Genomic DNA, 13,624 nt, shown 5'->3' with positions numbered 1-13,624 from the left:
CCTGCACTTAGGACGGAAGAATCCCATGCACCGCTACAGACTGGGGACCGAATGGCTCGGCAGCAGTTCTGCGGAAAAGGACCTAGGCGTGACGGTGGACGAGAAGCTGGATATGAGTCAACAGTGTGCCCTTGTAGCCAAGAAGGCCAATGGCATTTTGGGGTGTATAAGTAGGGGCATTGCCAGCAGATCGAGGGACGTGATCGTTCCCCTCTATTCGACACTGGTGAGGCCTCATCTGGAGTACTGTGTCCAGTTTTGGGCCCCACACTACAAGAAGGATGTGGAAAAATTGGAAAGCATCCAGCGGAGGGCAACAGAAATGATTAAGGGACTGGAACATATGACTTATGAGGAGAGGCTGAGGGAACTGGGATTGTTTAGTCTGCGGAAGAGAAGAATGAGGTGGGATTTGATAGCTGCTTTCAACGACCTGAAAGGGGGTTCCAAAGGGGATGGAGCTCGGCTGTTCTCAGTGGTGGCAGATGACAGAACGAGGAGTAATGGTCTCAAGTTGCAGTGGGGGAGGTCTAGGTTGGATATTAGGAAACACTATTTCACTAGGAGGGTGGGGAAGCACTGGAATGCGTTACCTAGGGAGGTGGGGGAATCTCCTTCCCTTGAAGTTTTTAAGGTCAGGCTTGACAAAGCCCTGGCTGGGATGATTTAGTTGGGGATTGGTCCTGCTTTGAGCAGGGGGTTGGACTAGGTACCTCCTGAGGTCCCTTCCAACCCTGATCTTCTATGATTCTAACCACTAGACCCCACTGCCCTTCCAGAGCTGGGAAAAGAACCCAGGAGTCCTGCCTCCAGAGAAGGGACTTCAGCCCAGTGTTCAGACAAGCATCCCAGGTACACCCGTCGCTGGGTACAGGAGGCGAGCGAACTTGCCAGGTGAGCCCGGTGCATGGTACGACATGGCCCCTGGCGCCGAGTGAGGGGACATCTGGCCGTCAGAGCCCAGGGCTCCCTTCTGGGCACCCACCTGGCTGGCCCCACCCTGCTCCGATCACCCAAATTCAACCCAGACAGGTCTGGGGACATGATCTGATGCCTAGAGGTGGGGGTTGGGCAGGCGGGACTCCCCCTCCCCCAGCTCTGCCAGTGCCTCTCACTCCTGATCTGCAGCCCCCTTTAACCCCAGCCCATGGCTCCCCCCCCAGCTCTGCTGGTGTCCCTCAATCCCAAACCCCTGCTACCCCAGCCTTGAGCTGGCACCACTCGGGCCCCCCTCAGCCGCAGTGTCGGACGAGATCGACATCCCTCCTCCCCGGTGGGGCCGTGGCAGCTAATCCATCAGGCCTGGCTGTGTTTAGAATCATTTTGTTTCACTCCTAATTAAGGCGGGTGAAGAACCCAGGCCCGCTGGCGCCTCTCCCAGCTGCCTGTCTCCTCCGCTCAGCGCCCACCGGTGCCCTGACAGCCATGGGTATTTCCTCATCTTGCTGCACAAGCTGGGCTGGCTCAGGGAGAGCCTGAGTCTATTGCTGAGAAATGGAGCGAGCTGCTCTGGGTGTGACCGATGCTGCCTGAGTTTGCCGAGAGCCTGAGCCCATCGCTGAGTGAGGGGGACAGGGGGAAAGACGCTCCCTGGGTTCGGCTGGAGATAGAGGCCAGGCTGGGAGGAGACTACCTCTGGGTCTGAAAAGCAGGTTGCGGGAAGGCCCCATGATCCCATATGGGAGGTGGGGAAGGGGAGGGGAACCCAGGAGTCCTGACTCCCAGCCCCCACTCCCGCTCTCATCACTAGGGACAACTCCCCAGAGGTGACAAGTCCCCCTCCTTTGCTGCAATGATTCTCCAGGGCAGTGACACCCCCTCCCCCAGTTCAATCGCCCCTATGCAGCGACCACCCCCAGCTCCTCACTCTGGTGCCCCCCTGACACTGACCCTCCCCCAGTGCCCCCCGGACAGCGGTCCATCCCCACCCCTGCTATAATAACCCCCAGCCCATGACCCTGCCCTGACCACCCCCTTCTGGCAGTGAGCCCCAGCCGCCCTAGTGATCCCCCCAGTCCAGCGAGAGCTCCCAGTCAGGGCCCACTCGGAGCAGGTGGGTTTATTAGAAAATTACAGACACCGTTCGAAAACTGGGGGGGGGGTCATAGAAAACCAGCTGCCAGGGCTGCAGGCAAGAGCAGGGGTTCGGGGGGGGGGGTTGCGGGAGCTCCCGCCCCAGCACGGGGCCAGTCACGTGAGCCCAGGACAAACCCTGAGCCAGGGCAGGGGTGGGCGGCGCCATCCCCTGGAGAAACGGGGTCCATGGCAAAAGCCCTGAAACAGAGAGAGAGAGAGAGAGAGATGGGGTCAGTGCCTGGGGGCTGAGCGCTGAGGGGGGGCAGGGAGGGGCGAAAGGGGGGCAGAAAAGCAGTTGGGCTCTGAAGGGGAGCAGCCACCCTCCATCTCCTCCCCATCCCTGTGGGTTGTGGCCCTGGAGTCTGGGTCAAAGCAGGGGTCCACAGGGAGGGGAACTGAGTTGCTGGAGATGCCTCCCCCCGCCCCCGGATCAGGGCCAGGGGGCTCAGGCTCTAGGGAGACGACCCCCCCCCGGTCTCAGGTCCCGCACTCACCGCCTGTCTGGGCACACCCCCTCACAGGCCCCGCTCCGTGTGGGGGAGGAGCGGGCACAGTCCGGCTCCCAGGGTCCCAGGTGGTCCGGGCTGCTGGGTGAGGGGCGTGAAATGGGAACCCTGGAGGGGCAGGGAGGGGGTTCCCACTGGATCCAGTGACCATGGGGATCTGGAGAGAAGAAGAAGAAGAAAGAAGGTGAGACTGGGCAGAGATGGACCCTCAGGATGTGGGGCAGGGAGGGGGTAGAGAGGGTCTGGGGAGGGGCACAATGGAGCTCCAATGGCCCCCACAGATCCTGCCACTCCGATCCCCTCAGCCTATGGGTCTGAAACCACCGAATGCAATGGGGCCAGGCCGGGTTCCGAGCTCAGCCCCCCAGGGTCGATCCGGAGTCACCCCCTGACTGCAATGGGGCCAGGCCGGGTTCTGAGCTCAGCCCCCCAGGGTTGATCCGGAGTCACCCCCTGACTGCAATGGGGCCAGGCCGGGTTCTGAGCTCAGCCCCCCGGGGTCAATCCAGAGTCACCCCCTGACTGCAATGGGGCCAGGCCGGGTTCTGAGCTCAGCCCACCAGGATTGATCCGGAGTCACCGTGGGCAATCTTGGCACCCACTGCTCAGCTCTTAGGTGCAGGGCAGAGGGTCAGTGTGACGCCCCCGGCTCCCCCCAACCCCCATTCCTCTGCTTTCCCCCATCACCCTCTGCAGATGAAACAGTAACAATGCCCCCGGTGGAGACGCTCGGCGCAGCAGCTCCCGGCATCCCCCCCGGCCTCCCTGGGTGACGCAGTCCCCGCACCTGGGAGCGCCCCCGACAGCTCGGCCATGCTCCAGCTGGGTGAGATGCTCAGATCTTCACATCGGTCCATTCGCTGGCCCATCTCCTCTCGCCCACAGGGGGCGCTGCTGCCAGGGGGGCTGCCAAAAAGGGGACAAACACGGCGAGTTGGTTGGTGCTGGAGCAGTGACGGGACGGGGCCTGCTCAAGCTGCTTGGAACAAGTCTGTCTGTCCATCCAGCCAGCCAGCCACCCAGCCGTCTGCATTACTCATCCATCCATCGATCCGTCCATCCACCCGTCTGCATTACCCCTCCGTCCATCCATCCACCCATTTGTATTACCCTTCCGTCCATCCACCCGTCTGCATTACCCATCCAGCCAGCCAGCCACCCGTCCGCATTACCTACCCGTCTGCATTACCCATACATACATACATACATCTGTCCATCCAACCTTCCACTCATCTGCATTACCCATCCATCCGTCCAATCACCCACACATCTGCATTATCGATGAATCCTTTCCTCTTCCCACCCATCCTCCTGCATTACCCATCCATCCATCCGTCCGTCCATCCACCCATCTGCATTATCCATCCATCCATCCACCCATCTGCATTACCTGGTCCATCCACCTGTCCATCCACCCGTCTGCATTATCCATCCTCCCCAAGCACACGCACGATCCAGCCATCTGTCCATGTTACCCACCCACTCATCTGCATTATGTCTACCCATTTGTCCTTCCACCCAAACTATCCATCCATCCACATTACGTTTCTATCCATCCACGCATGCAGCCACCTGCAGTATGCATCTATCTGCCCCTCTGCTACCTTTCCATCTACCCACCTTTCCATGGACAGCAGGGATCTACCCATCCATTTACCCAGTCTCCATCCATCCGCCCATCCATCCATCCATCCCCATAGCATCCAGGTGCCTGTTCCCCTCCCTTTTTAACTCTTTACAGACCTCTCCAATCCTTGCTTTCCAAACCCTTTGCTTAGTTTCCATCCCCCAGCCCCTGCCCGGGCCGCGAGAGTCAATGTCGCTCAGAGAGGCCCCAACCCTGGAGAAGGACCCATAGGGAATGACCCTAGCTAGGCGCCTGGGGAGCTGAGCTAGACGGGACCCTCTGGTGGCTCTTGCTGGAGTCTGATATTGTTCTCCTCCAGCTAGGGGAGGGCGCTCTCCAGAGTAGCCCGGCTGCAGTGGAAGGCCTCGGTCATCTGGGTGAGGGACGGGGGGAAGAAAGAAACAGGTTCATCCATCAGGAATATGGAGAGCTGCAGGAATGTATGCACAGGCTACCCACGTGGGCATGAGTCATACAGGCATCAAGCATGATGCTTGCAAGGACCACTCATGGAAGATGCATGGAGCGTCCTGCACCATGCGTGACATGAAACCCTGCCTCCTCCAGGCAGATCCTCACCACGCCCGTAAGACCCCGTTACCTTGTTCCTCGGCTCGGCCAGGTGCGGGGCAGTTGGTCTGGAGGTCTAGACTAGTCCTTGACCACTTCCTCCTCCTGGGAGAGGGTGCCTCTCCCACGCCCACCTCTTGGCCACGGGTGGCCAGCCCCTTCTCGCAGTCCTTGCTCGGGGCCACCCCGTTGAGTTCCCTGGCCCTGTCGTCGGCCCGGTCCTGTGCCCAGGAGGCCGGGGGGTGCCCGCCGTTGGTCTGGGAATAGACGTTGCTGACCTGGGCCTTCTTGTTCCCTCCGTGGGCCTTGTAGCGGATCATGAGGATGATGATGAAGAGCAGGACGGAGGCGACGATGATCCCGCCGATGATGATGATCATGGTGCCGCCCAGGAAGTGGGCGTGCAGGGAGCGGCACTGCGGGGAGCCGGGCCGGGTGCTGAAGTGGACGCAGCCCACCACCCTGGTGGCCGTCAGCGCCGTCGGCCCGTCGTCGTAGACGGCCAGCACACATAGGTCGTAGGCCCTCCCCGCCGCCAGGTCCTTCACCAGGAAGGCCCGGCTGGGCGGGGGGATCATCCTGCGGGGCGGGAGCGGGAGTGGTGAGCGGTGCCTGCAGCCGGTGTCCCTGCCCCACTTGGACTTCATGCCTCCCTACTCCACTGCAGCCCCTCCCCCACTTTGCCTCTGCCCCCCGGCCACCCTGCTACCCTCCTCCACCCCCCAACCCCGCCCCATGGCCACCCTGCTACCCTCCCCCGCCCCACAGCTACCCTGCTACCCTCCTCCATGTTGGCTAGCGCGGCCCTGCCCCCGGCCAAGAGCCACCCAGATGGAATCCACCCCCCCAAAACCTCCAGCCCAGAGCCACCCAGATGGGACCCTCCCAGCCCAGAGCCAGCCAGGCAGGATCCACCCCCCTAACCCCACCGGCCCAGAGCCACCCAGGCGAGACCCATTGCCAGACCCAGGCCAGAACCACTCAGACCCCCCCAGCCCGGCGCCCCCTGCCCAGCGGCATGGACTCACCTGTATACCAGGGTCTCGTCGGAGGAGCTGTTGTACTGGATCTGGTACATGCGGACGCCGGGCCCGGGCCGCGGCGGGACCCAGCGAATGAGGGCGGAGGACGCCGAGAGCTCGGAGGCCAGGACCCCCGCATCCCGCGGGGCGGAGCTGCCGTCGGCGCCCGCCTTGGCCGAGGTGAGGATATCGGAGGGCCCGGGCGCCGGGGGGCGGGTGCCGTTGAGGAGCTGGGGCAAGGGGCTGACCCGCAGCTCCACGGAGGCGGTGGCCTCGCCGGCGGCGTTGGAAGCCACGCAGGTGAAGGCGCCGGCGTCCTGGATGGCGGCCACCAGGATCTCCAGGCTGCCGTTCTCGTAGGCCAGCGTCCGGGAGCCGTTGGCCACCAGCTTCCCCTCCGGAGAGAGCCAGTGCACCGCCGGCTCGGGGTCGCCCGCCCCGCGGCAGCGCAAGGTGGCCGCCTGGCCCTCCGTCACCGCCAGCCGGCCCGTGTGGCGGGTGATGACGGGCGGCTGGCAGATGAACTCCTCCTCGGGGACGCTCCAGAAGGACTTGCCCAGGAGCTCGGGCGGAGAGGCGCAGGTCTCCAGGTCGTCCTCGCGCGCCAGGCGCCGGAGCCAGAGCAGCTCGCAGTTGCAGTGCAAGGGGTTGCCCCCGAAGCTAAGCACCAGGGAGGAGAGGGGCGAGCCCTTCGACTTGGCATAGACAGGCAGGCGGAGGAAAAGCGGGTCCGGGGGGATCTTCTTCAGCAGGTTGGAGGTCATGTCCAGCCGGGCCAGCTTGTGCAGGTCGGCGAAGACGCCTTGGGGCACGTGGGCGATGAGGTTGTGGTCCAGGCTGAGGGAGTTGACGTTGCTAAGGCGACGGATGGTCTCCCAGGGCAGCCGGGCCAGGTTGTTGTAGGACAGGTCCAGGTCCTCCAGGGTGCCGGCGAAGTCGTCGAAGGCGCCGGGCGCCACGGCCTGCAGCTGGTTGTTGCCCAGAATGAGGTGGCGCAGGTTGGGCAAGCCCCGGAGCTGCTGGGCCCCGATGGCCGGCAGGCGGTTGCCGTCCAGGTGGAGGGCCCGCAGGCCGCGCAGGTCGGCGAAGGCGAAGGGCACCAGCTGGCGGATGGCGTTGCGGGAGAGGGTCAGGTGCACCAGCCGCGTCATGTTGGCGAAGTCCCGGCGCCGCACGGCTGCGATGAAGTTGTCCGTCAGCCGCAGCTCGGCCGTGCGCCGGTCGAGGAGCCCGGGCACGAAGAGCAGCCCGGCACGGGCGCACAGGACGGCCAGCGAGGGGGACAGGTTCTGGCACGTGCAGCGGGGGGGGCACAGCTGGGCGCGGGAGGGGCCCAGGCAGAGGGCCAGGGCGTAGAGCAGCAGGCGCTCCATGGCGCCGTCAGGGGGCCCGGCTGCAGGGAGAGAGGGAGAGAGATGGGCCAGGTGACAGCAAAGCCTTTCTTACCCGGGACTGCGTCCTCCTTCACCAGCAGGGGGCAGCCTGCGCCACACCCAGCTCCTGGAGGGGAAGTGGGGTCCAGTGATGAGAACAGGGGGGCGGGGAGCCAGGACTCCTGGGTTCTATCCCTGGCTCTGGGAGGGGAGTGGGGGCTAGTGGTGAGAGCAGGGGGCTAGACTCCTGGGTTCCATGCCCCATTTTAGAACTGACTCACTGTGTGGCTTTGGGCTACTAACCTGCCCTTTCTGTGCCTCAGTTTCCTACCCTATAAAATGGGCCAAGTAACCTTTTATCCACAGATCCTCCCCTTTAAGCCCAGGGGCACACACTCTCCCCCCACCCCTCCCAGACTCCTTTCCCAGCAGCCCCCAGGGCGCACGCGCGCGCGCACACACACACACACACACACACACAGACCCTTCCCAGCAGCCCCCAGGGTACAGGTGCCCTGCCCCAGACCCTTCCCAGCAGCCCTCAGGGTACACCCCCTCCCACCTTTCCCAGCAGACCCCAGGGCGCACACCCCCAGGCCCTTCCCAGCAGCCCCTGGGACACACACACCCCCAAGCCTCTCCCAGCAGCCCCCAGGAACAAAGTGAGGGAGGCGACTGGGGTCCAGAAGCAGCTGCCCAAAGCCCTCCCCTGTCCTGACGCACTGAGGACTTGGCAGAGCTGGGACAAGTCAGTCCTGGTGCAGATTCGGGGGGCAGCAGCTGGGGAGCCCAGGGGGAGCCGGGCAGTGGGGCCGCCTGGCAGAAGAGGCAGGAGCAGCTGGGGCAGCACCAGGCTACGTGCATGGCACGGGGGGGCAGCAAGCTGTGCCCCCCATGCATCTCCTCAATCCCTTCCCCTACAGGCCACGTCCATTCCCCTGACACACGCACCTCATCCACCCCCACTCAGTGTCGGGGTCATGGAAGTGCATCCTGGGATGGGCCAGATTCTGAGCCCAGCGTCAATCCGGAGTCACTCTGGCTTATCCCAGAGAAGAGCAGGATCTACCCCGCCTGGACTGTGTTTTAAAAATCAAAACGCACCAGCCCGGTTCTGACAGCGACCCTACAGTAACAATCATGGTACAACAAACTCATGCCACCCGGCCCTCGCATGAGACCCTACTCTAACAAACCTATGCACACAAGCCGACAGCTCCCAAGCTACCCTACAAAAACAAAACCCCCTGCACCTACATCCGGGGAGACAAACAAATTTCCAGAAGGAAAAACCTGAAAGTTTGGGGGTTTGAATTCTGAAGCAATCTCATTCCATTCAAGACCGCCGCCAAGCAGGGGTCTGGAAAGCCGGGGTCGCGGACGGGAAGCACCTTGAGCCATCGCCTGCTAATTAACAAATTAACGACGTAATTAGGAGCCATGTGGCTTGGCTAAATGGCACAAGGACCCGCGGCGCCAGAACGTTTCCGACAAGTTGAAACAAGGGAGAGTCCGTCACACAGCGGCTCCGGAGCGGCGCTGCGTGGGGACGCGTCAGCGTGGGAGTTCCTCCGAAGGAGCCATGTGGGCGTTGAGCTCGGGGGGGGGGGGGGGGTCCCTCCTTTGCTCGGGCCAAATGGGCGGCCAAGTGGCACCTCTTGCAGCTTTTCGGTCTCTTCTCAAAGCCCCAGCTGCCGGAATCATGAGATTCAATGAAAGCGCATCTCTATCCCTCGCGGCCGCAGAGAAAAGCTCCAACGTGCCCCCGAGGTGGCTCGGGCGCAAAGAAGACGAACGTTTCCCAGGTTTTATTTGAACCCAGGCTCATGGTTTTGGGGGAGGCTGGGCTCCGGAGAGTCGAATGCTCGGGGTCACGGGAGGCCGGCAGACCCCCGCTGCCCTGTCTAGCGCTAGAGACGGTTCCAGCGCTCCTGCTTGGGAAGGGAAGCTGGGTGATGTGAGCCGGTAATCCCCCAGTGTGGACGCAGGTCTATCCGGATCAAGGGAACCCATTCCCCTTCCCACACCGGGGCGGCCGTACTGCTATACGCACCTTTATCCCCCTCTAAACGCAGCCTCACTGGATGGGTCGGGCTGCTGGAACTAGAACAGGATAGTTAAACCCGGCCAGCGTCAGTCTGGACAAGACTGGAGAGCGGGGTGGGGAGCCTGAGGCTGGGCTGGCAGGGGGCTGCGGGTCGGGAGTGAGGGGCACGGGCAGAGCTGGGGGGGGGGCGGGAGCCCAGGGCTGGGCTGGCAGGGGGCTGCTGGTCGGGAGTGAGGGGCATGGGCAGAGCTGGGGGGGTGGGAGCCCGGGGCTGGGCTGGCAGGGGGCTGCGGGTCGGGAGTGAGGGGCATGGGCAGAGCTGGGGGGGGGGCAGGAGCCCGGGGCTGGGCTGTCAGGGGGCTGCGGGTCAGGAGTGAGGGGCACCGGCAGAGCTCGGGGGGAGTGGGAGCCCGGGGCTGGGCTGGCAGGGGGCTGCGGGTCGGGAGTGAGGGGCACGGGCAGAGCTGTGGGGGGCGGGAGCCCGGGCCTGGGCTGGCAGGGGGGCTGTGGGTCGGGAGTGAGGGGCATGGGCAGAGCTGCGGGAGGCGGGAGCCCAGGGCTGGGCTGGCAGGGCTGCGGGTCGAGAGTGAGGGGCACGGGCAGAGCTGCGGGGGGCGGGAGCCCGGGCCTGGGCTGGCAGGGGGCTGTGGGTCGGGAGTGAGGGAGCCCGGGCTCTGAGCCAGTCTCCTGCCTCTGGTCTGTCCTGTGTCCCCCACCTGCTTTGCAGCAGGAACCTGCGGCTTTGTTTGGATTCCCAGCTCACCCCCACTCGCCCGCTGGGTTTAATTGGGGAATCCAAGGCTATCATGACACACACAGGGCTGAGCAAGCCGATTAGCCTCCTGACAACGCCCCCGACCCCCACCCCTGCAGCCCACATAGGGGAAGGCAGGGGCAGGGTCTGCCAGGGACAACCCCCCCCGCAGCACAGAGCCGTACCGGGTTCAAAGGGGGCTTTGATCAGATCTCACCCAGCATTGTAGGCGTGGGCGGGACGCCAGCACGGCTGACCCACATCAGCTGGGATGGCTGGCTGGGTCCTTCGCAGTAGGGGGAGAGGGGGGCTGTATCTCACGCCCCGTTTCACAGATGGGGAAACTGAGGCATCATTCAGCATCCCAGCCAGAAATGGAACCCAGGAGTCCTAATTCCCAGGCCATGCCGCATCTGTCACCCCTTGGTAATACTCCCTTCTGCGGCTGGGAACAGAACCCAGGAGTCCTGACACCCTTTCCCTGCTCTTGCATCTCAGTGATACTTCTTCATTCACACCGATGCTCCTCAATCCCAACCCACAGCCCCCAGGTATCCCAGCCCTGGGCTCTGCCCCACAGCTCTACCAATGCCCCTCGATCCAAGCCTGCAGCCCCCAGGTATCCTGGCCTTGGGCTCCCTGATTCCCAGGAGCTCCTCTAACCTCATATCTGACCCCTTTGGAATCTGGGTTGGGTTCCTGTCCCGAGATCCCAGCTGGCCCCTCATCAGTCCAGTTGTGGGGCGGACTTGGACCCAGATGGGTTTTGCTGTTCTGGTTCTGGGGGAAATCTTGTGCTTTTGGCCCAGGACGCTGGGAGTCTCGGCTTTCAAAGGCAACACAAACCCCATCGGAACCGACCCCGAAAGCTGGGCCCCACCGGATCAGACCCTCAACGACAGCCTGAAGCCACCGCAGCTCCCAGCGGCACCTCCTGGGCCCAGCTGGGGGTGGGGGGCTCCCAGCTGCGTCTCCACTCGGGTAGCTCTCTCTGGCCCATGGGCCCATCTAACCCGGTATCCCGCCTCTCCGTCACAGATCAGACCCCTGGGCCCGGCCGTCCTGTTGCCCAGGTACGGTGACCTCTCCCTGGCAGCTCTGGTGCCCCCCCACCCCCACCCCCGGCCCCTGAATGATGCCCCTGGTGGTGGGATGTGACCGGGCCGCTGCCCCTCCCCCCACCCCTTGCCCCAATGTGCCCCGCCCCCAAACACCCTCAGGGCCTACTGCCCCCCACACCTGCCAATGCCCCAAAACCCATATGCCCCCCAACACATGCTCTATGCCCCCTAAACACCCCCATGCTCCTTTCACTCCCCAACACACCATCTACTGCCCCAATACAGCCCCCCCTACAAGCCCACTGTCACCCCCTCGTGCCCTCTAGCATCCCTTGCCCTCACAGCCTCCCTCCCGCATGCCCTCCACCCCCCCCCCCCACACACCTCTGACAGCCCCTTCCAGCTGCCTTGCCCCAACACACTTCTCCCACCCCCCATGCTGGGGGGGGGGGGGATTCGTGGCGGGAGCTGGTTAGGCCACGCGACCCCTGTTCATAGACACACCCCGCCCCCCATGTATAGGGAGGATTCGGAGCCGGCTGTACAGGGATCTCAGCCTCTCTGTGCTGTCCGAGGGCCCTGGGCAGGGGGGATTTAACTCCTGGCCTGTGCCCCCCCCCCACCAACTCCCCACCGGAGGGGAGGAAGCATCAGTGAGTCCCAATGCAATGCACCCCTCCCACTCCCAGGATAGATCCTCAGCTTCACCCCCGCAGGGCAGTGGGGCAAATCAGGCATGACCCACATGTGCTCTGCGGGATGCCCCCCGAGCCCCATGGAATTATGGGTAATGGGGGGGCCCAGACTACACCCTCCCCCCGTCAAGTCTCTGCTGGGGATTGACAAACCATGAAATCAATGAGCCCCAGGCGGGATGTGGGGGAGATTCGCAGCTGGGGGGGGGGGGGGGAATGCGCGGCCAGACTGGCCCTTCCTCCTGCCAGGGCAAGCCCCTCCCCCACCATCAGGCCACTCTGCTGCCCCAGTTCGGCTGCGGGGGTGACACCGCCAAAGTGGGGTCCAGGGTGGAACGACAGGCTTGTGATTTTAGTTGAATTTTGCAGCGATGGTGGAGGGGGAACCATGGCAGGACAGTTCCCCACCCCCTTCACCCCCAATGTCCCCACAGCACTAGCCTCTCCATGCTGCCCACCCGCCACAAGACAACCGTGCCCTGACGCCTGGGGGTGGCTCCCCCTCCCCAGATGATGTCGCTCTCATCCACAGACATCTCCCGCCACCTTTGCCCCAGTCAAAACCCTGTGGCGGTGAGTTCCGCAGGCTAACGACAAGAGGACAAGCTACCAGCTGACTCCTCGTACCCCTGTCCAACATCTCCCTGAGATGGCCTTGCCTCCTCCCCACCACGTCCCATCAGCCCTGCCCCCACCCAGCGATGGCAGCCCCGGCAAGTCACAGCCAAAGGGAGGGGCCCACCTACCTCACGCTTCGGTTCCAGCGAGCCATAAACCTTCAGGAGCATCCAGCTGGATGGGGGTCCGGGCTCACGTCGGGGTGGGGGTGCCAAGCTGGCTAACGCCAGGGCTCAGCCGTCCATGCTGGCTCCGATCTCCCAGCTTGGGGGTCCTGAGTCTGAGCCCGAGCCCGGATGGCTAAGGCAAATCCTCCCCCAAAAATATTGAGGGGATCTGAGTGCCAGGAGCTCTCCCCTCCAGCTGCTGCTGTGGTGAACCCCAGCAGCACCCCAAGAACCAGCGCCTCGCTGCTCCCTATCCGGGGTTCGCCCCAGGCTTTCCTCGGCAGCTGGGAAGTGGGGCGGGGGGAGGGGGGAGCTGTAAAATATCCAGCCTGGATTTGAGGTCAGAGGGGGTGAGTTTCGATGCAGTGCTGGGGGGGTGCCAGGCAATGTGGAGGGTCAGGAAATGCAGGGGGTGGGGGGTAGCTGCGTCTCCCCAGAGCCAGGACACCTGAGACACCCCAGGGTTTTAGCTCGGTGCTGATACAGGAAGTGGAGGGGGCTGCCCCCTCTGACTGACCCCAAAGCAGCGTCTGGCGCCGGGAAGGGGGGTCGTTCAGGAGTCGGGGGGGGGGGCCTCAGGTACCGATTCTGGACCCGCCCCGGGTCCCAATTCTGCCCCCGGGGAGGGCACGCTCAGGATCGGGCCAAGTCTCCCTGGGACGGGGAAGGGGGGTGCCAGACCCCTCCCCCCTTGGGGTTAAAGGTCCAGGTGGCGAAAGCAAACCCCCAGCTCGGGAATCCAGCCTGGGCTGGTACCCGGCGCCGGGATGCAGCGCGGGGCCGGTTGCCGGGCGCTGGTTGCCGGGATACAGCCGGATGCTGGTTGCCGGGATACCGCTGGACCGGGCAGCCCCCCACCCCCGGCCCTCTCGGCTGCCCGGGGGCCGGTGCCGCGCGGGGCGGTGGCTGGCGGGTCCCTGCAGCCCGGCACGGCCGCTCGCCCAGGCTGGGAGCGGCCCCCGGGCCTCATGAATATGCAAAGCAGGGGGCAGGGCCCACACAGCCCCGCTGTTAAAGGCACAGCGTCCCCTTCCGTCAGCGCCGGCTCCCCTCTCCCCTTGCATCTGGCCAGCGCCCAGCAACCAGCCCCCTGCGGCTGCATCCCCGT

The 13,624-nt window shown here is 64.1% G+C and overlaps 1 protein-coding gene across 1 annotated transcript; it reads right to left on the bottom strand.

The window, feature by feature from the left end:
• Window positions 1-2,040: 2,040 nt before the first annotated feature.
• Window positions 2,041-13,358, bottom strand: LOC102931337 (leucine-rich repeat and fibronectin type III domain-containing protein 1-like protein). The gene is made up of 6 exons (XM_037884516.2): window positions 12,478-13,358; window positions 5,808-7,194; window positions 4,811-5,358; window positions 3,370-3,488; window positions 2,571-2,739; window positions 2,041-2,274 (listed from the first exon to the last, which is right to left on the bottom strand). Exons 2-4 carry the CDS (start codon window positions 7,172-7,174, stop codon window positions 3,418-3,420), a joined length of 1,986 nt encoding a protein of 661 aa, XP_037740444.1. The 5' UTR covers window positions 7,175-7,194; window positions 12,478-13,358; the 3' UTR covers window positions 2,041-2,274; window positions 2,571-2,739; window positions 3,370-3,417.
• Between the last annotated feature and the right edge of the window lie 266 nt (window positions 13,359-13,624).

Source organism: Chelonia mydas, chromosome 23 (assembly GCF_015237465.2).
Source record: "Chelonia mydas isolate rCheMyd1 chromosome 23, rCheMyd1.pri.v2, whole genome shotgun sequence".
Lineage (NCBI taxonomy): Eukaryota > Metazoa > Chordata > Testudines > Cheloniidae > Chelonia > Chelonia mydas.
Note: the sequence above shows the minus strand (reverse complement) of the source record. Positions and strands in the feature narration are given on the sequence as shown.